At 49.7% G+C, this 21,642-nt stretch overlaps 1 protein-coding gene across 1 annotated transcript in view; it reads left to right on the forward strand.

The window, feature by feature from the left end:
* Window positions 1-21,642, forward strand: part of ASTN2 (astrotactin 2) — a 351,565-nt gene that overhangs the window by 186,265 nt on the left and 143,658 nt on the right. Inside the window, exons 11-13 of the mRNA XM_071453747.1 lie at window positions 1,250-1,400; window positions 15,541-15,707; window positions 18,661-18,849. Of these exons, the coding sequence (XP_071309848.1) occupies window positions 1,250-1,400; window positions 15,541-15,707; window positions 18,661-18,849 (507 nt within the window). The remainder of the gene's footprint in view (window positions 1-1,249; window positions 1,401-15,540; window positions 15,708-18,660; window positions 18,850-21,642) is intronic.

The raw sequence follows: 21,642 nt of genomic DNA on the forward strand, positions 1-21,642 counted from the left end.
ATTAGCCAATGGTGATGGTGTTTGGAGGACCAGTTAGGTCCAGGTGTATCATAACTGTCTATAAAAGCAATGGGTTTCTTAATAATGAGATAGATATATATATATATAACAAAGAGATTGATCAGCCTCCTGTGAATCATGGAGTCAATGCTAATTATTACCTGCCTGGGGCCTGTGATGACATGGCAGTGTCCCTGGGCTGGATGTGGGTGATGGTGATGATGCTGGGTGATGGGATGTGGATGCTCAGGGAGGTTTGGCCCAGCAATGAAACATTCAGGAAGAGTTTTATAACTCTGGATTTGCTGTTGTCTAGTGTAGGGTTGGATTCACACCCAGCTCCAGGCTACTAATAAAGCATCTCCCAGTTGCGAATTTGCATAAAACTGGTGGATGGTATCTTTGAAAACCTATGACTGGTTGATTCTGTGAAGGATGCCAGAGTTATGCAGAAAGTTTATTGAACAGCATAATCACAAACACCTAATTTCCTTGGGAAGTGTGAAAAATGCCAATCACTCAATTTAAATTTTAAAAGTTTAATAGTAATAAAATGGTTATAAAAACAGTAATATAATTAGAGTAATAATAGTTTGGACAATTAGGATTTAGGACAATAGGAGACAATAAAAGCAAAGAGGTATGGGCAGTCTGGGTACCTCTTTCTGGGCAAAATAAACCCGAAAAAAGGACCCACATTAACAGAGGATTAGCCCTTAAAAGGAACAGCCTGTTGCATATTCATACACCTCATACATGATGCATAAATTCCATTCAAACATAGGATTCTGTCTGGTCAGTGTCAGCTTCTTCCTCTTAATCCTGACGGCTCTTCAGGGCTGAGCAAGGCAGGAAGAAGTTTGTTTCTTCTGATAAGAGAGCTATAAATTCTTTTTCTTTGAAAGATTTAGGTGTCCTGTGGCTGCTATCTCAGTGCGAGTCCTTTCTTTAAAAAAAGTATCTTATATAGCATAGTTTCTATTTTAAAACATCATGTTATAACCGAAAACTATATTTAACACACTACTTAGGCAAATTAATACAGCATCACTTTCTAACATAACACATACAATATTCATTTTAATATTTGTGAAAAGCCAATCATAAAATACACATTTTTCACAGGAAGCTTCCTTCGGCTCGGTGTCTCTAAGCAGGGATTTGCCAGAGCAGCTCTCTGTGCATTGCCCTGCCCGTGCCCATGCCCTGCCAGCTTCCTGCCAGCCCTAACAGTGCTTTTCTCTCCAAGGGAAGAAGCGATGCTGTCCACCTACTTCGAGACCATCAATGACCTGCTCTCCTCCTTCGGGCCCGTCCGCGACTGCTCCCGCAACAACGGCGGCTGCACCCGCAACTTCAAGTGTGTGTCGGACCGCAAGGTGGACTCCACGGGCTGTGTGGTACGTGCTGGGGCTCTGGGATGGGTGCTGGGGCTCTGGGATGGGTGCTGGGGCTGTGGGGTGCGTGCTGGGGCTGTGGGATGGGTGCTAGGGCTGTGGGGTACATACTGGGGCTGTGGGATGGGTGCTGGGGCTGTGGGGTAGGTGCTGGGGCTGTGGGATGGGTGCTAGGGCTGTGGGGTACATACTGGGGCTGTGGGATGGGTGCTGGGGCTGTGGGGTAGGTGCTGGGGCTGTGGGATGGGTGCTGGGGCTGTGGGATGGGTGCTGGGGCTGTGGGGTAGGTGCTGTGGCTGTGGGGTACATGCTGGGGCTGTGGGATGGGTGCTGGGGCTGTGGGGTGGGTGCTGGTGCTGTGGGATGGGTGCTGGGGCTCTGGGGTAGGTGCTGTGGCTGTGGGATGGGTACTGGAGTTCTGGGGTAGGTGCTGGGGCTGTGGGATGGGTACTGGAGTTCTGGGGTAGGTGCTGGGGCTGTGGGGTGCATACCGGGGCTGTGGGATGGGTACTGGGGCTGTGGGATAGGTGCTGGGGCTGTGGGGTGGGTGCTGGTGCTGTGAGGTACATACTGGGGCTGTGGGGGACATACTGGGGCTATGGGATAGGTGATGGGGCTCTGTGGTAGGTGCTAGAGCTGTGGGATGAGTGCTGGGGCTGTAAGATAGGTACTGGGGCTGTGGAGTGGGTGCTGGGGCTGTGAGGTACATACTGGGGCTGTGGGGGACATACTGGGGCTGTGGGATAGGTCCTGGTGTTGTGGGGCACATACTGGGGCTATGGGATAGGTGATGGGGCTCTGTGGTAGGTGTCAGAGCTGTGGGATGAGTGCTGGGGCTGTAAGATAGGTACTGGGGCTGTGGGGTGGGTACTGGGGCTGTAGGGTAGATGTTGAGTTGTGAGGTACATTCTGGGGCTGTGAGGTGAGTACTGAGGCTGGAGGGTAGGTGCTGGAGCTGTGAGGTGGGTACTGGGGCTGTAGGGTAGGTTTTGAGCTGTGGGGTAGGTTCTGGGGCTTTGAAGTACATACTGAGGCTGTCGGGTAGGTGCTGGAGCTCTGGGGTAGTTGCTGGGGCTGTGGGGTGAGTACTGAGGTTGTAGGGTTGGTGTTGGGGCTCTCCTGTAAGTACTGGGGCTTTGAGGTACATACTGGGGCTGTGGGGTACATATTGAGGCTGTGGGGTGGGTACTGGGGCTGTAGTGTCCTCAGGGCTGTCCTCTGGTTTGGGGACAAGCCAGAAGGAGATGTGACCTGCTCCTGCTTCCTGTGGCTGAGGGGATGTGTGTGCCAAAGCTCTGAATCATAGAATCCTAGAAGGATTTGAGTTGGAGAGGACCTTAAAGGTCATCTTGTGCTAACCCATGGGCAGGGCCACCTTCCACTGACCGGGTTACCCAGAGCCTGGCTGTGAACAGTTCCAGGGAGCTGTTCCCAGGCACTGATGCCCAGAGGGGTTTTGCTGTGCTTCCAGCTGGGAGCAGCAGAGCTCAGCACCTCGCCCAGGCATCAAAGTCATCCCTTCCCTGCCCGAGGAGCCTGTGTGAACCCAGGATGATGTGCAGAGACACAGGACAGAGCCTTGGGAAGTGGGGCAAACCTGGAGCATCCTTTTGTGTCTGTTGTTGAAGGCCCTGCCTGCCAGGCAGCCATGGTGACCCCGAGGGGATCCAGAGCTGCCACCCCCTCCACCAGCCCCTCCACCACACTTTAACTGCTCCTGAACCCCTGGAAACCCTCCCACCACTGCAGGCAGGGCCCCCTCACCACACCCCTCTTGTCTCAGCAGAGACAGGAGGTAAGTGTCTCTTTATTTATTGAAGATGTTTGTACACGGCAGCTGGGAAAGGTCAGCCTGGAGCCGTGCTGTCCCGGGGGGAGGCGTTTTCATTATCCCCTTCTCAGGTTGCTTGTTAAGGCCATTTAGCATGACAGTCTGATGTGTCACCAGCAACCTGGTGCCATCTCCCCCTTGCTGCTCCTCTCCCCTTCCTCCTTTCTTTTCCCATTGCCATTTTTTTTCTTTGACCCATTTTCCAGGTAACAACTGCCTTTCTAGTCTTTTTGGGGTGTTTTCCCCCCTTTTTGGGGTGTTATTTTGCTCTGAAGGCCAACATCCTTGCCCAGGCACTGTCAGAAGCAATCAGGGCTCTGATCACCTCACGGCTCTGGGAAGTGGTGCCTCTTTTTAAAGTCAGGACATATTAAGATAGAAGTTGTCAATAAATCACAGCCCTAGTGGTGGCATGTGGAGAGGCAGAAAAGGAAAACCGTGTCACTTGGGGAAAACAGACCCCAGCTTCTGTAATGCCTGAGTGAGGCTGTGTGTAAAGAGCATGGAGCATGTACAGTGAGGGGACAAGGGAGGAGCAGCAGGAGCATTCTCCTGGAGGGCATCCCCTCCCTGTGGGTGACAGGGGACACTTGGGGACGCAGGAACCCCCATGCTACACATCACAGCAGGCTCCTGGGGCCGTGCATCCCATGGGGACAGCAGACAGTCTCTCCCCACTGGGCTCTTCACCCCTTTCTCTCCCCACTGCAGGAGCATGAGGCTGCTCTGTCCCTCTCCAGCCTTGGGGTGAAGCTCCCCAGTGCCAGCCTGAGCACAGCAGAGCCCAGGGGTGTGTGGGGACAGCCACTGCATCCCACCCCCAGCCCTTGTCTCCCTGCTTCCCTCTGGACTCCCCAGCCCATGCTGCTTCCCAGCTCTCCCCACCCTGTGCAATGTTTTATTCTCATCACCTGTTGTTGGTCACCTGTTGGCAAAGGAGGAGTGTGAGGAGAGGTGTGGAAGGAGCTGTCCCCATGGCTCGGGATCTTTTTGGGTCGCTGTGACCCCGAGATTGTTAAAAGTCTCTTTTCCCAGCCTGAGCACTTGAAGAAGGAGTCAGGGTTCATTTCTCGGTCTCAAGGTTGTTTATTGTTCCTTATCTATAAAATTCTTTCTCCTGCCCAGCCGAGGTCAGCTCAGCAGGACAGACAGAGGCACTCTGCCTGCCCCCAGGGCAGGGTTATGTCTTTATACTAAAAACTACAATGTGTACAATGTTTACAATTCCTTCCCAACACCTATCACCTGTGTTAGACACTGAGCTTCTACTCTAAACCAATCCCAAAGTGCCACCATCACAGCAGAAGATGGAGGCCAAGAAGAAGAAGGAGAAAGGCTGGACACACCCAGATCCCTCCATCTTGCCCCCTTGTCCCCATTCTAGAAACCCCAAAATCTATTTTTCCACCCCGTGATAACTTCACTATTATTCTACCTAAACTGTTGTGGCTTGCTGATCTTCATCTAAGGTTGGTAACTTGCTCCATGGGTCATAATCAAACCCACACAGGTGTTCTGGGCTCTGTGCCAGGGTCTCTGAGCCCCCTGGCAGGGGTCCTGGCCATCCTGGACAGCCAGAGGGATGTTCTGGGTTCCCACACCCATGTTTCTGACCGTGCTCCATGGCCATTGTCCAGGGAAAAGCCCAATGGGTGTCTGGCAGCACTGCCCCCAGCCCTGGGTGGTGCTCATGGTGCTGAGTGGGATCAGAGGGGCTGGGAGTGAAGCTCAGAGCTCACACAGGCTCAGTTGGAGACATTCTGGTATTTCTTTGCCCATTCCTGCACTGCCTCTCCTCATCCCTGCTCCTGGAGCCTGCTGGGTGTGAGCTGGGCTTCCAGTGCAAGAAGGGATGGGGTCATGTGCTGCAAATTTTCAGGGATGTCAGTTAGTTTTGAAGCTGAACTGCTGTGAACTCAATTTGCCAATTTGGCAAGTGCTGTGGGCAATATCGGGATGTAATTTAATTAAGCTCTCCCCTTTTTATAGAGTTCAGGGAGCATTTGCCTACTAATTTTAGCACTAGGTTTGCTCCAGCTTTACTCTGGACACAGATTCACAAATCATGACGTTGTTAATCTCTACCAGTCAACAGTTTATTAATTTGCTGAGGACCACAGAAGAATATAATCAGTGGTTCATCAATCAAGGCTAAATCCAACAAATGTTCCAGGCAGGTACTGAGCATAAAATATACATGCAGCCTTGTAAGCAATTAATACATCACAGAGCTGGAGCTGAGTGGCTCAACCAGGGAGCAGCACAAATCTCAAAGATTTCTTATTCCTTTTATGTATAATCATCATCTGTTACCAGTTCCTTCATGCCCTTAGTATGGCTTCCAGTAATTCTGAGAGGACTGGGATGCATTTATCTCTGGGATTTTAGTGGTGTGGGCTCTGCCATCACCTAATTGTTTGGCCTTAAAAGGTCTCAGTTAAAAAGTTGATGGTGGATTGCTCATAGCTCGTGCTGGAGCCTGGCTGAGTCTCCTTGGGCTGATTTTGGGGATGAATGAGTGAGTTGCTTATCCCAGTTAAAATCCTCCTTTTTAGGCATCACCTGAAGACCCTAAAACATCTCCAGCAGGATTCCCACCTACAGGGGTGGCAGCCCACCTCAATGGGATCCCTTTTTCCCCCATCTCGTGGTTTTCTGTTGGTTTTGTGTGTACCCAGTAGATGGCATGAGTGCATTAAGGGTTTCTGCAGTTCTTTTCTTATCGGAGGCCTTTTTTTATTCAGGTAATTTTAAGAATTATCAGCTGCAACCTTGCCAAGACCTTGGCATGGCTAAGTGGAGCCTTGTGTTTGAGCCCTAACATAACCAAACAGGCCCCAAGCTCTAGAAAACCTGCTGCCATGCTGCTTTTTCTCGCTGCACTCTTGAACTGCTGATGGATCTGGTCAAGCTGTGGGAATTTCCCAAAAAAACCAAATTCCAGTGAATTTCTCTGAATCCAGTGACTGCACCTTGAGTCCCATATGTGTTTTGCACCATCTTGCAGGGATCACAGCAAACCAGGAGAAAGTGTGCTAGAGGAATAATTCAGACTATATCCTCTAAAGGAAATATTGCTGAACTTTCCTGCTGGCACTGTGGTAGCTGCACAGCCTGGAGGGAGGATGCTGAAGGAGGGAAAATGCTTAACCCTCATGTGTTGGTGATTTATAATTTGAGATGAAAACCTGTGAATTGGCCCTGAGAGACTGAAGGAAACACCTGCATCATGGCTTAAATTCAGGTTTCCCCAGCTGTCTCTCAGATTGGCTTTGCTCCCTGGTGCCAGTCCTCTCACCCACCTGAGGAGAAGGGGGGTTGCTTCCATGTATTATCCCATAACCAAGTGTATTTTTGAGCCTAGAAAGGCAGGGTTGCAGCCTTATTGAAAATAAGAGGGGTGAGGTTTTCCCCCAAAGGAATGGGAGCTTTGGTCTTAGCACATGATGAGCTGGGCAAGGAGGTGCTCTGTTCTCTCCCAGTGCATTTTGGCATCCTCAGCATCACTGCAGGAGGAGGCAGCAGCAGGTCCAGGTGTCTGAGCCCCATGGTGCCTCCAGGATGGGGTCTCCTCACTGTGAGGAACACCTGGAGCAGCAGAAGGGCATGAGCTGCCTCACTGGGGGTGAGGAAGGCAGCTCGGGGTCCTGGGCCAAGGATTAGCAGAATGAGTTCCTTGTTTGATTCAGGTGTGAGAGCCTGACTGCAGCAGGGGGCAGGGGTGTGGGCTGGTGGTTCTGCAGCATCTGTGTGCCTGCAGAGGCTGGTGAGTTAGTTCCTTCAGCCACATTAGAGTGCTGCAGGAGCCAAGGGTGTTGCAGGTGGGTGTGGAAGGGCTAAAGCAGGGCTGTGCTGCAGGAGCCATCCCACCTTGGGAGAGCCTTACCCAGCCTGGCACTGGGTGCTGCTGTTCTGTACAGACATGAAACCCTGCTCATCCTCACAGCCTCAGGTGCCTCTGGCAGAGATTTATTTCTAGTCTGAGCAAGAAAGCAGTGCTGTTTGCCTACAAGAATGACCTGAGCTGTTCCTCCCTGTGATGGTGGGTCAGCCCTTCACAAAGGAGGGGATTTGGCTCAGCAGGATGCAGGAGGGAGAACATCTACCAGAGAGCCACTTAATGAAGTTGTGGCTTGCAGTGACACTGGTGTGGTGTTGGTCCCAGCCTTCTTAGACGCAGAAGGAGGAGAAATTTGGCATGGTTCACACAGCTATATAAGCCTTAGCACAGCTTGTTTGGGGCTAATCCTTGCCTTGCTCTCTCCCCCCTCAGAATGATGGTGAGTTCCTCACTGCTGCAGAGTGTGGCAGAGAAATGGCTTAATTTAGCAGTGTAAGTGATTTGGGGAGAAATGGGATTAGAAATGAAGGAGCAGAGCAGTGGTTCCTGCTTTTGTCTCCTCCTTCCAGCACAAGTGCCATGGTTTTGCATGGGAAACATTTATGGAAGCCACTCAGAAGTGGCTTAGAGACCATGGAGAGATTCTTTAAAATTATGTGGGTGATGCTGAGACCTTTTTTTATTTTTTTTCCTGGGGGGAAATGGGGTGATTGGGAGTTTCAGCAAAAACCAAATTGCTGTGCAGAAATGCCTCACACACGTGAAAATTCCAAAATACTTTGGTTCAAAACATTTCCTTTCTATAAAGAGGAGGGAAATGTTTAATTCCACCGTTATCATCTGGAGCTTTGTTTTATATTGCCTTATCCCAGTGTACAGCCTGAAATAAAAACAAAATTAGGTGATGGAAACCAAAACATTTCAACCTTGTCAAAATTAAATGCTCTCCTAATTTCCCAATGAGTTTTGAGATGTAATTGATGGAATCCCACAAAGCACTTAAGCTTCATCAAATCTGCATTTTTCTGACAGACAATTGTTCATTGAAAAATAAAAACTTTCCCATCCCTGCCTTGAGAGGCACCTAGCTAATTATGGGAGAGATGCACACCAGGGGGGGAGATGAGGAAACCAGGCTCTCCTAATCCCTTTAAAGTCTCACTAGCTCCCAGGAGCAGGAGCTGACTCCTTTTTGCACATTGTGGTTGGAAGCAGAAGCCCCCTGAGCTCAACAGCAAGCCCTCCCTCCTAGGAACCTGTGGTTTTGGATGTTATCTCATTAATCCAGGTAAATACCTGTGCTGAAAATGGGATTTGAGGAGCAAAGGGAGGAGGCTGTTGGGGTCAGTGTTGGTGGTGGGTGGGAGCAAACCATCCACCTGCCTTTGCTTTGGACCTGGTGGGCAAGGGGTGGCTGGTTTAAAGTAATGGAATAGCTCAGGAAGCACCAAGGTGAGCTGGAGGTCTCTGCCTGCACAGGGAAGGAGAGGTTTGGATGATAAAAGCCCTGTTTGGATGATGAAAGCTCTGTTTTCTCCAGCAGTGGCTTTTTCAGCAGCATTCCTTGAGGTCATGGCCAGTGCCCCTCTGCTCCTCAGCAGACCTGGGTGCTCCAGTCTGTGATCCCAGCTGGCTGGGGCTGTGGGATTGGTTTGGGATACAGGATTTGGTCTGTAGGGTTGATGCTGGGCTGCACCCTGATGGCTGAGTCAGCTGGGACACAGGTTGAATTTCTGTTTTCCTGAAGGTTTTTGGAGGTGCCAGCTTCTGCTGTGACTGACAATGCCCTGACAGGCAGGAGATGCCAGCACACCCCAAAATGGGCTGTTGGTGACTGCTGGAAGGGAAGCAGATTTCCTTGCTGCAGGAACACTTCTTCCTGTGTGCAAGGCATCCCACCAGCTGCTTGAAACAAATCCCTCCCTCTTGGGACTGAGGTGAAGACACACACACACACACACACACACACACACACACACACACACACACACAGAGTGACTTGCAGGGTTCACTGCAGTGGTGGGCAGAGGTGAGGAGATGCTGCCTCATCTCCCCCATGCCACTTTCACAGCAGGACCAGGCTGAGAAGCACAAGCAGCGTGTTCTCAGGAGCCTGCAAGACAGATGGGTTTGATTTTTCTGAGGCTAAAATAATGATTGATGATCTTTAAAGGGAAAAGGAAGCAAGGGAAAAGGAGGGGGGCAGGGGGAAGAGTGGGAAGATAATGACTGTTATTTCAGAAAATGGTTGTAATGTTCCCCTCTGGGAAGGATGTTCCCCCCTCAGTGGGGTGTCAGGAAGGGCTTTGCCACAGCTGGGGTTGGTGGGGACATCCATGCCCTGAGGAGGCTCTGGAGAGCCCTTTAGCAATCAGCATTTTGGCCCTTTTTTATCAAAATATTGGGAGAGGAGGGATGAATCTCACACACAGAGAACTGAGCAGCATACAGCCAGGCTCTGTCCTGCTGCTGCTGAGGAGCTTTGCTCACCAGGGGCCTTCTGGGTCAAGAAAACAAGGCAGAATAAGCTGGAATTGTCCATATATATTTATATGGACACAGAGGGGTTTACTGCATTTGTATCATTTCTGAGCTCCAACAAGCAAATAAACACATGCCAGTGCATAGACAGGAGCTCATTAAAATGCTGGCACTTGCTTGTACCTTAGCAGTGTCTGGGATTAATGTTTTTGTCTCATGCTGAGGAGGTTCCTCAGTGAGGACTCGGCACAAAGGGGGGTCATTAGGGCCTTTGGAAATGCTCCTCAGTGCTCTGTGGCACTGAGCCACCAGCTGATTGTGCTGCCCCAGGCCAGCAGTGCTAGGGATGCAGCCTGGGGTCCTGGGTCTCACTTCTGCAGGCATCCAGGCATGAGAATGGTGCCTGGAGCAGCACTGGGAGTGGGGTTTGGTGGCAGCTTCCCTTCATCTGTACCCAGAGCATCACCTGCAGCACCTGACACAGAAGGCTCTGACTAGAAGGCTGCTGTTGTGGAGAAAACAGAGTGGAATAACAAAAAGGGCAGTTTACTCTCCACAGAAACACTTAATAAAGTATTCTGTTTTTTTAAACTTAATAATGGAGGAGAGGAGCTGAGCTGAGCAGCTCTGGCAGGCAGCTCAGATGGAGGAGAGTGGACGTGCTCCCACCTGGGGGATCTGTGTCAGTAATGATTTGCCTTCCAGTGACCCCTCACCCATCTTGCTGCTAACGAGCTTTGCAAACGAGAAAGCGAGCAAAGGCTCCTTTTTTTACTTTACATGAGCAGAGACATGGCCAGGTATTTAATTTCCTAAGGCACAGTCTCACACAGGTTCTGGTTCCTTCCCCCAGAGGTGATCCTCTGTGACCGTGTTCTGACTGGGGAAGAGACGAGGATCTGACTCCATGTTTCAGAAGGCTTGATTTAGTATTTTAATATATATATAGTACATTGAAACTATACTAAAAGAATAGAAGAAAGGATTTCATCAGAAGGCTGGCTAAGAATAGAAAAAGAAAGAATGATAACAAAGGTTATCACTGTCCGAGCCAGCTGGGCTGTGATTGGCCATTAATTAGAAACAACCACATGAGCCCAATCCCAGATGCACCTGATGCATTCCACAGCAGCAGATAACCATTGGTTACATTTTGTTCCTGAGGCCTCTCAGCTTCTCAGGAGGGAAAATCCTAAGGAAAGGATTTTTCATAAAAGATGTGTGTGCCAATCCTCCTGCTGTTGTGTTTGCTCTGGCCATGCTGGGGATGCTGCTGGTGCTGCTGGCAGAGGAGCTGTGCCCAGCCCTGGTGGCAGGAGGCCACACGGTGCCACACACTGCACTGGGGTGACACCAGTGGGCACAGGCACATCCCATTTTGTGCTTCCAAACCACAGCCCCTGTGTGTTGGTGAGGCTGGATCTGGTGTATTCCCAGGGCTGGCTGTGGGCATGTGGCATCAGGCCCTGCCAAATCTGCCACTCCGTGGTGTCACCTTGGAGATGTCATTTAAAAGCGAAAAAAGCCTGTTTTGCAAAACAACAGATAAAAATAGCACTTCCTATTCAGCACATCCATTCCTTGGGAGTACTCAAAATTCATTTGCTGACTGCAATCACAGGAATAAGGACCTGTGTGTGCTCTGGGATGGGAGGGGATGGGCTGGTGTCCAACTGTGCCATCAGCCAAATGTGGAGCTGCTGGTGGCTCCCTCTCCTCAGACCCCTTGGCAGCAGCAGGGTCAGAGCATTGGAGTGAGGGTCATGTTTAGCCTTCAGGACCTGTGTTATCAGTGCTGACACACAACAAGAAAAGAAAGTTTTCTTTTCCAATGCCAAGAGCAATTTTCAGGGTTGTCTGTCGGCACAGAGAAATCAGTTCGCTTCTGCATAGATGGAGTGGATTTGCAGGACCGTGGAATTATATTTGTATGGTAACAGCTTCTCCTTGGATTTTGAGCAGACCATGAGCTGGAGTCTCCCCCTTTTAGTCTCCTCTAAAAGGTCTCCTTTTCCTCTCCCTAGCATGGATTAAGCACCAGACCCTTTTCCCAAGCTCTGAGCTGTATTTCCTGGTCAGCTCCATGGCTAAAGGACGGGCTGGGAATTGGAAGTGAATGCAATATGAGTCTAACATGGTGAACCACAAACTGCTTTTTATTTTCAATCTCTCTGTGGGATCCCTATGCTTCTGTGGCTCAATAAATCCATGTGTGGATGAGGGGTGTGCAGAGGTGTTTGCCCAGGACCTGCTGGGGCACCAGCTTTCCTCCCACCAGGGTGGGACGTGCCACCTGTGTTCTCCCAGACAGAGTTATTGACCCAGCTGCTTATTGATTTTGTAATCATTTTCCAACAGAGCCCCCCGTCCTGTGTCACTGCCAAGGCAGATTGCAAATTGAACTGCACCTAAATTGATGGGGCATTGATTAAAACTCACCGTAATTATTGGTTCTCTGCTGCCCAAGCCAGGCAAATCAATGTCAGCAAGAACAGATCTGCTCCTTTAGAAAAGCACTGTGTACACAGGGTGAGTGCTGGCTTTCCAAGCCCATCCAGAAGCCCAAGCTGATCCATCAGGGAGTCAGGATTAGCACAAACTGCCTTTTTCCACAGGCATTTCTGACTCCTGTGGGCATGTACATAGCTACACTCAAATGGACTTGAGTTTTCCCCCACTCTGATCTATTGGTGGGGCATCCCAATGGGAAATCCTCTGCTCCAGGGGCAGGGAGGTGTATTACAAAGATTTATAAGCCCAGAGAAGCTGTGGCTGCCTCAGGAAGTATCCAAGGCCAGGCTGGAGAGGACTTGGAGCAACCTGGGATAGTGGGAGGCATCCCTGCCCATGGCAGGGGAGTTGAGCTGATTTTTCAGGTCCCCTCCCACCCAAACCATTCTGTGATTTATTGTGCTCAGTAATTGCTTCATCCACCTATTCATCCCTGCAAAACCCTCCGTGGAGAGGCTGGTGTTGCCTGGCCAGTACTAATTGCCAGGTTTGCTGCTTCCCCTGGCTCTCCTGGGCAAGGACACATCCTGAAGTTGCATGGATGCTCCCAAAGCTTTCTGTCCCTGAAGAGCTCTGTGCTGCAGCTGACTGGAGAGCCAGCTCTGCTCTGAGCAGGGATGGATGTGGAGAGACAGGAGTGCTTTCTTTTGCAAATGCTGTGCTGAGCTGTTTGCCTGCTGTAATTAATGACTATTAGAATGCGTAATTATGAACTGAAAGGAAACACGTTTTGTGGTGGTTACGAGCCAAAACTGGAGGAATATCCCAAGGGTGGCCTCAAGCAGAGCAGGATGAAGGGAAGGAACTTGCTGACCTACTAACCCAGTCACAGGGAAAGAACCATCCTCTTCCTCTGTGGGCTGGAGAAGGTGCTGAGCTCAGCACATGGGTCCATGCCAAGGCAAGAATTCCAAGTGACAGCTGTGACTGATCCTCTGGCTGTGATCCTGCAGCTCCTGCTGCCTTCAGCACCCTGGAATATCCCACAGGATCTCCAGAACCTGGGCAGAGCCCTGTCCCCCCATCCCTGTGGATGTGGGAGAGCAGCAGAGGGGAGGATGCAGTGAAGCAGAGATGCTGTTTGCAGCCAGAGCTCCCCGTGCCCTCCAGGGAGATCCTCTCTGCCAAATTGCACAGCTCTGCTCTTACAGCAGACAAGGAGGAGAGCACAGGAGATAAGAGCTGCATCTGCAGATTCACAGACACTCATCCTGGTGCTGTTTCCCAGGCAGCTCCAAGGTGGTGGAAAGCACAGATTATTCTGTGTCCTCTCCTCCTTCATTGTTCTGTGGATACATCTGGAAAGGCTCCTGCTCCCAAGTCTTCTGCTGCTTCCTGCTGCTAATTGCAGAGCTGTGTCTTTGGGACCTTGCCTGCTCTGCAAGGATGGACAGCATCCCATTCCAGAGCCCTTTGCTGCCAGGATCCTTTGGATGGAAATCCTTGTTCCTTCCCTTCTCACCTTACCTGGTGTTCCCAAGGATGCTGCTGAGGTTTGCAAACTTCAGAGCTGAGGGCACAGGAGGCAGTGAGGGATCTGAGGGACAGCTGGCACAGAGATCAGCACATCCCAGTTGCTGCAGGTGGGGCAGAAGCAGTTTTGATGCTGCTGCTGCAAGGAAGTGGCACGGGGTTTCCAGGAGGTGGAGAGAAAGATGGGGATGAACCTTACAGCAGGGCAGGACAAGTGTGATGGTTTAAAACTGAAGGAATGGAGGTTTAGATCAAATGTTAGGATTAAATTCTCCCCTGTGAGGGAGATGAGGCCCTGGCACAGGGTGCCCAGAGCAGCTGTGGCTGCCCCTGGATCCCTGGCAGTGCCCAAGGCCAGGCTGGAGCAGCCTGGGACAGTGGGAGGTGTCCCTGCCATGGCAGTAGGGTTGGAACTGGATGGTCTTGAGAGGTCTGTTCCAACCCACACAGTCTAGGATTCTGTGATGGCTGAGTGGGCCAGGAGTCCCTAAAGCCCCTTTCTGCTGTCCCTGTTTGCTTTTTAAATAGCCAAGAGTGAGTGAGGCTCAGGAGCCCATCTCCTATCAGGACCCTGCCAATGTCAGTGCGCACAAAGTCCAGGGTCTCCTGAACTTTTATTAATATGTACAGCATTTTGCTCACATAGAAAACTGATTTTCTTTTTTAAGCACAAAGTATGGTAGTTTTATAGCCTTTCTTCAGCTTGACAGAGGCCATTTATAAGCTGCCTTCATCACAACCTGTGCTATCTACAGTCTAACTCATCTTCAAGAAATTCCATAATGCATTTTTAATTGTGAGCTGCTCCCAGACAAGATTTATTTAGTTTTTCAAGGACTGGCCTTTTTGTTGTTGTTTGTGTGCATGTCTGTTTGGTGAAAAGGGATAAATAACAAAAATTAAAATGTGCTTTAATCTGGGTGACAATTTATCCATGGCATTTGCCATCTGCTGGCTTTTATCTTTTGGGGCAAGGAAAACAAGCTGGGGAACTGGAATTAGAAATTAGAGCCATGGTTCCCTCAGCTGTGGAAAACTGATGAACCTGGGCTGCCATCCTGGCTGCCCCTGCCCCTGCTCCTGCTTCTGCCATGGGCTGGTCCTGCCCATAGCGGGCATCAAGATCCCTTTGGGCACGATGCCAGGGCCGTGCTTGCTGACCTGCCTGCCATGGGTTGAGATGGATTTCTAGGTCATTCCCGAGCACTGAGATGGTTCTATGGGCTGGTCCCAGGTGTGGAGGTGTTTATTTTTGGGTTGCACTGGATTTTGGAGGAGCAGGGAGCAAATACAGAAGGTTGTGAAGTTTTACCTCAAACTGGCTTGAGGCTTTATGGCTGTGTAGTTTTGCTGCCCCAAGGATTTCACCCTCTTGCAGAGGGAGGATGAGGGGGAAGACACTGGCAGCAGAACAAATACTTGCACCTTTCCCAAGGATTGTGTGAGATGATGCAGGGCTACCCCATCCATCACTCAGGACAAACTCACCTCCTTCAGCTGGAATGGGAGTTCAGGAGCACTGGCCCTGGGATGGGCTGTGCCCTGAGAGTGACTGTGTTCACAGGGGTCTGAGGATGAGGGAAGAGACGAGGATCTGACTCCATGTTTCAGAAGGCTGATTTATTATTTTATGATATATATTATATTAAAACTATACCAAAAGAATAGAAGAAAGGATTTCATCAGAAGGCTGGCTAAGAATAGAAAAAGAAAGAATCATAACAAAAGCTTGTGGCTTGGACAGAGTCCGAGCCGGCTGGACTGTGATTGGCCATTAATTAAAAGCAACCACATGAGACCAATCCCAGACGCACCTGTTGCATTCCACAGCAGCAGATAACCATTGGTTACATTTTGTTCCTGAGGCCTCTCAGCTTTTCAGGAGGAAAAATCCTAAGGAAAGGATTTTCCATAAAAGATGTCTGCAACACCCTGAGAGGCACAGGGACGCCAGGGTGGAGGAGGCTGAGCCCAGGTGACCTTTCCTGTGTCCTGTCTCTCTGCAGTGCCCCGAGGACCTGCGGCCCATGAAGGATGGCACTGGTTGCTACGATTACTCCAAAGGGATCGACTGCTCCGACGGCTTCAACGGCGGCTGCGAGCAGCTCTGCCTGCAGCAGACCCTGCCCCTGCCCCACGACCCCTCATCCAGCACCATCTTCATGTTCTGTGGGTGAGTCCCCTCTAGGCAGTTGTTGTAGTTGAGATGGTCACACTACAAAGCAGCACTTCAGACTGTTTTTATTCTACCAGGCATGCTTTTTATACATTCTTACAAAACTCATCAGCTTACTCATTGGTCAGGAAAGACAAACAAAATGCTCATTGGAACAGGCAGTTGCAGGTTTTCTCTTATTTATCCTTGTTTCTTTCTTGGTTTCTATGTCAACAACCTTGGTAGGAAATTCTTTCAGGTGTGAACGTGGATCCTCTTATCAAACTTCTCTCTGGCTCTCAGAAGTTGCTGTAAAACCTCTTCCACAGTCAGTCCCCTCCAAGGCTCCTCAACGAGCAACCCCTTCCTATAATTATTGTTTTATAGTCTATCTTGTCTGTCCTTCAAGCTGCAGGTTATCTGTGGTTGATCACAGCCAATGTCCTTTATCCAAACACCAGCAGTTTCCATATCTGTACGTTCAAACAACACCTGCTGATCTTGTATTGGCATGACTTGCTCTGTTGTGTGTGCTGGTAAAGCAATACCTTTGGCCATTGGAGTATTCTTGGGAATTACCAATGGTGGGCTCAAAGATTGAGCTAAAACTTTTAATTCTTCATTACAATTTGCTAAAACAAGTGATGGATAAATTATGAGCCCCAAAATTCTGCTTCTGTCTTTGCCTATAATCAAAAATTGTCTTTTCCACAATGTTCCAGTCATTCCTGTGGGAATAACCACATGACTTTCATTCATCTCATCTCATCCCAAACTGCACCAAGGGAAATTCAGGTTGGATATTAGGAAAACGTTTTTCACAGAAAGAGAGGTAAAGTTCTGGAATGGCTGCCCAGGGAGGTGGTGGAGTCCCCATCCCTGGGTGTGTTTAACAAAGCCTGGATGTGGCACTGGGTGCCAGGGTTCAGTTGAGGAGTTGGGGTTGGACTCGATGGTCTTGAAGGTCTCTTCCAACCCAGTGATTCTGTGAATTCTGTGAATCTCCATCCCTGCCACCTCCTGTGTCACCCATCCCAGCCCAGCCTGGAGCTGTGTCCAAGAAAAAGGCTGTTGGATGGAGCTGATTTCCAGCAGGGAATAGAGGCACCTGGTTTTCCTGAGGGAAGTGTGAGGAGCAGTGTGAGCAGATGCACCTTCCTTCTCTCCCCCACTGTGTGACAGTACAGTGTGATCTGTGATTCACTGTGAAGGGACCCAAAAATGGTACATAGTGTGTTGGAGGGGAAGGTGTAGGATTTGTTTAAAAAATACTACTTTTAAAATTTACTTTTTTTTTTTTTTCTCCTTCCCTTGTGCCTCCCTTAAAAATAGAGTCTCTTCCCTGATTTTGGCCAGGATCTTATAATCCTACACAGTTTAGCATTTTCTCTCAGGAAAATCTCCCTGGCTGCAGAGTGCTCTAAAAGGAGCTCAGTGATTATCTGGCTTTATGCTGCACAGCTGCAGCCATCCATCGCCTGCCCCAGCCCCACGGCTGGCTCACACTCTCTGGCACACCCAGGAACTTACTCCATGGCCCAGTGTGACAGATTAGGATGAAGAAAGGGGGAAAAAAAAGCCCTTTTGGAAAGAAAATGCCCACAAGCAAGAAGGGGAGTGAATTGCCAGCAGTAACTCCGAGGAGCATCCGTCAAGTCCCGATGCCTGCAGGTGCAGCAAAGACCTCACACAGCTCTGACTGCTGGGAAGAGCAGCCCAGGGAGCTCTGCCTGTGACAGCTTCTCTTTTATTTATCCCATTTTTGCTGCTTTGTTGTTTTTTTTTTCCCCCCACTACCTTTTTTATTATTGTTTAGCAGCGCAGACTGACTGAGTCACCAAAACAGAGCACATTTTCTGCTCCATGCCTGCAGAAGAGGTTAGAAATTCATCAGAAGGGGTTAGAAATTCATCAGAAGGGGTTAGAAATTCTTGTGGGCACCAGCACCCTTTGTGGGGAGGATCTAGAAAATCTTGGGACATTCCATGGTCTCCACCCACACAAATCTGCATTTCAGCCTTGCATCCTCAAGGACAGAGACTCTTTCCCTGTTGTTTTTTTTGTTGTTGTTTGTTTGTTTTTTTTTTTTTTTCATAATCCCTTTTCAAGGCTGAGCTGTGCTTTGGGAACAGGCAAGGAAAAGTGTGACAGACGGGTGGGAGTTCTGCTTGCAGTAAAATGCAGTAAAGGGGAAAGGGAAGCAAGTCTGGGTAGAAGTGGGGTTGGTGTTACAGCACTGGGGCTGTTGGGAGGAAGGAGCAGGGAGGGAACAGAGGTTGCCCAAGGTGGTGGGAACTGACAAAAAGGCGGGTGGAAGAGGAGCAGAGGGAGGATGGCACATTTACAAAAGATTCCACCAAGGTCTCCAGTGTCTGCAGTTAAATCACATCCCTGCTGCCTGCCTCAGTTTCCCTTCCTGCCAGTCGAAGATGAGCATGTGAATCTTACCCAGAACAGGCTTGAAAGTGGGATCAAAGAGCAGAGGAGCAGCCAGGCTGGAGCTGCTTCCTTGCAGGAGGGTATTTCTAGGTGGAAGAAGGGGCAGGAGCTTGATTTTGCTTTGCTGTGGTGTGGGGAATGTTTGTACCCAAGCAGCAGACACACAGCAGGCTCAGCTCTGCTCCCCAGCATGGAGCCAGCTCCAGGCAGGACAGCATGGAATTATGGACTGGTTTAGGTTGGAAGGGACCTGAAAGCTCCTCTTTTTCCACCTTCCCTCAGACCAGGGTGCTCCAAGCCCTGTCCAACCTCACTGCAGGCAGATGGGCCAGGCTGCTACAGGAGGGAGGGGGTTGTGACCCCATTCACTGGTCACCCACCCTCTCCAGGGCAGAGGATCTGTGCTCTGTGACCCTCCACATGTCCAAACAACTGCAGCAGGTGTTGGTGGAGCTTGGCTGGGCTGGCAGAGGCTCCTGGGGTGGGTTGCTCCGTGCCTGGCTCATCTCACATGGCCCGTGGTGCCCCACAGGTGTGTGGAGGAGTACAAGCTGGCCCCGGATGGGAAGTCCTGCCTGATGCTGTCTGACATCTGTGAGGGCCCCAAGTGCCTGAAGGCAGATGCCAAGTTCAATGACACCCTGTTTGGGGAGATGCTGCACGGCTACAACAACAGGAGCCAGCACGTCAACCAAGGCCAGGTGTTCCAGATGACCTTCAGGTATGTCCTGGTTCTGCTCTGAGTTTTGGGAATATCAGGGTGGGGAGATGGGACTGAGGTCCAGTGGGACAGAGCCAGCATCTCTGATTTGCTCATGAGGAGAAGAGGAGGACAAGGAGCATCCATGGCTTTCCTGCCTGCTCATCCTTCCCTCTGGCAGCAGCACAGGAGCCTCCTGGGCTGCTCTGTGTCTTGTCAGGATGAGAGAAATCCAGCTGGCCCCTGTGGGCCTTTCTCAGGAGTGCTGCCTCATCTCTTCCAAGCACTGGTGTCTTCTATCTCCATGATATCCTGCAACAACAAACTGTTTGGTTATGTGTAGTGTGAAAGAGCATTTCCTTTGCTGTGAGTGCTGCCTCATCTCTTTCTGAGCACTGGTATCTTCCATCTCCATGATATCCTGACACAATGAGCTGTTTGGTTGTGTGTGGTGTGAAAGAGCATTTCCTTTGCTGTGTTTTCAGCCAGTGCCAGCTGGTTTTATTCAGTGTCCCCATCACAGCACTGGGAGGAGCTGTGGATATGGCATGGTAAATCATGTAAATGAGCTGAAGGTGAATGCCTTCACCTTGCAGGGCTCACAGAGGAGAGCTTGCTGAGTTCAGGGCTGGCAGGTGAGTTATTTAGTTATTTATTTTCAGGTCTTCTGAATGCAGCTGTGTTTTGATCAGGTGTAAGCCAGGGTGTCTGTGTGAGTTTTGAAGCAGCAGCAGCAGCTCTAATCCTAGTCACGAGAGGATCCAGCCAACACCTCACCAGGCACAGCTCTCCCTGCTCAGCACCTCTTTATTTCCTCTTCAGGCACCAACACCTCACTGCTCTGATTTCAGCTGGAGCTGTGGGTCCTCACCCCTGCTGCCCACTGAGTTTTTCCAGGTGTTTCTGCCCAGCTGACCAAAACTTCCCAGGCTGTGGATTCGAGCTGAGCTCTGGCCTTCTGCTCTCTTGGTGACAGAGGCATTACAAGCTGCATCAGCAAAAGCTTTTGCTGGGAGTGAGGACTGACAGGACACAAAGGCAATTTTCCCAGCAGACTCCTCTTTGCTTTCTCTCCCTCACATTAGAATTGTCACTGGAATCATCAGAGCAGAGCCAGGGCTGCAGAGATGCAATTTTCCATAAGCTGATGGGTCTAAGGGATGCTTTGTTCCTTCCAGGTAGCAAATGCATCCCCTGTTCTCAGGGCTGAATTCCATCTGGAAAGCACACAAGGATTATCTGTGGGGCTGGTTTATCCTGGAGCACGTGGATTCTTTTCAAATCTTCCCCCTCTGAGGGCATCCTTAGCATGGCAGCTCTGGGTAGTCCTGAGCTGGACCAGGAGCAGTTCCTGCTGGGGCTGCCCTTGGAATAAAACACCTGAGCTGTTGGGATGGCACCTTCCAGGGGCCAGGAGGAACTCCCTGGGGCTCTGCCTGATGGGTTTTGTGGTTGAAAAAGGAGTTTTAGTCCTCCTTCCCAGGGCTGGCACCACTCCTGCCGTGCTGGCCAGTGGAGAGAAGCTTTTCCCAGTGAGGAGCTGTGCAGTGACAGCCAAGTTCTTTGTACAACCTGCTGGGTTTCTGTCTCTTTAGTCCCAGTATTAGAATTATTTTAAAAATTAGAGTGTTTTTTTGTGAATTATGAACACTGGAGAATTCTATGGATTGTTTGTTGGCTTAGTGTGGCTTTTTTGTAATTGTTTTTGACTAATTTTTCAGAGTACTTAATTTTTTTTTTTAGGGGTTACTGGTTTATTTATATTAGATTGCTTGTTTTCTAGTTTAATTTTAGGGTAGTGAGTTCTTTTGTGACTTTAAACAAAAAATGTGCTTTATTTTTGTTCTCTATTGAGATGAGATTTTTTTCTTTATATTGTGATGGGTTTTGTATAATGAAGGGATGAATAGTTGCAGTTTTGTTTTCTGGTTTTGTAATGAGATTTATATGTTTACTTTGTAAATAAAAGGTAGTTCTTTTAATCTTTGTGAGGGAGCTTAAAGGTGATATTAATTTTGATTTTTCAGGCTAAAATACATCACAAGTAACTGTTATGTTTGTGCTTGTGTCTAATATGTTTATAATTGTAATTGTTTTGTTATGATATGCTAAGTTAGCAGCAGTGAGGGGCAGGAGGAAGCAGGTCTGGAACAGGAGCCTCCTGCCAAGCTGCCCACGTGGCACAGGCTGTGCCTGGGCATGAGGAGCTCACAGCACATTGTGCTCCAGAGATGCTCCCAGCAGCCTGCAAGGTCAGCACAGCTGCCCTTTTCCCATCTGAGTGAGGCTCCAAAAGCAGCAGGCAGTGATGAGAAGGGCTCAGCTCCCTGCCTGCAGTGTCCTCCCCCAGGGCCAGGCTGCCAGGGGTGCTGGCAGGTCACGCTGCAGAAGCACCATTACATCATCCCTTAACAAGGCAAGAGAAGGAGGTTAATGGAGAAGAAATTATTAACTAAAAGATGTAATTTGCCTCTGATTTTCATAGATATTCAAGAACCTCTCTGAGCATTACGACACCAGCTGTTAGAGAAGCCCTTAATTTGGTGCATTTGAAACATAGCAGGAAGCTGCCTAATACTAGGGATTAAAAGCCTGTTTCTGCGAAGTAGGAGCAAGAACCTGCTATCAGAACAAGGGGCTGAGTATTTTAGAGGGATTTATGACTGCTGGGATCCTTTAGCTATGCAGATGTGACAATCTTTTGAATGGTGTCTGCTTCCCATGTCGCCACATCTTCAGTGTCTTTAATAAATAGGATATTCTCAATCTGCCAGGCATGTCAGCATGGGGTTGGGAGGGAGCCTTTGTGCTAGA

Source organism: Agelaius tricolor, unplaced genomic scaffold (assembly GCF_023055355.1).
Source record: "Agelaius tricolor isolate 1412-34295 unplaced genomic scaffold, bAgeTri1.0.p SCAF_37, whole genome shotgun sequence".
Classification (NCBI taxonomy): domain Eukaryota; kingdom Metazoa; phylum Chordata; class Aves; order Passeriformes; family Icteridae; genus Agelaius; species Agelaius tricolor.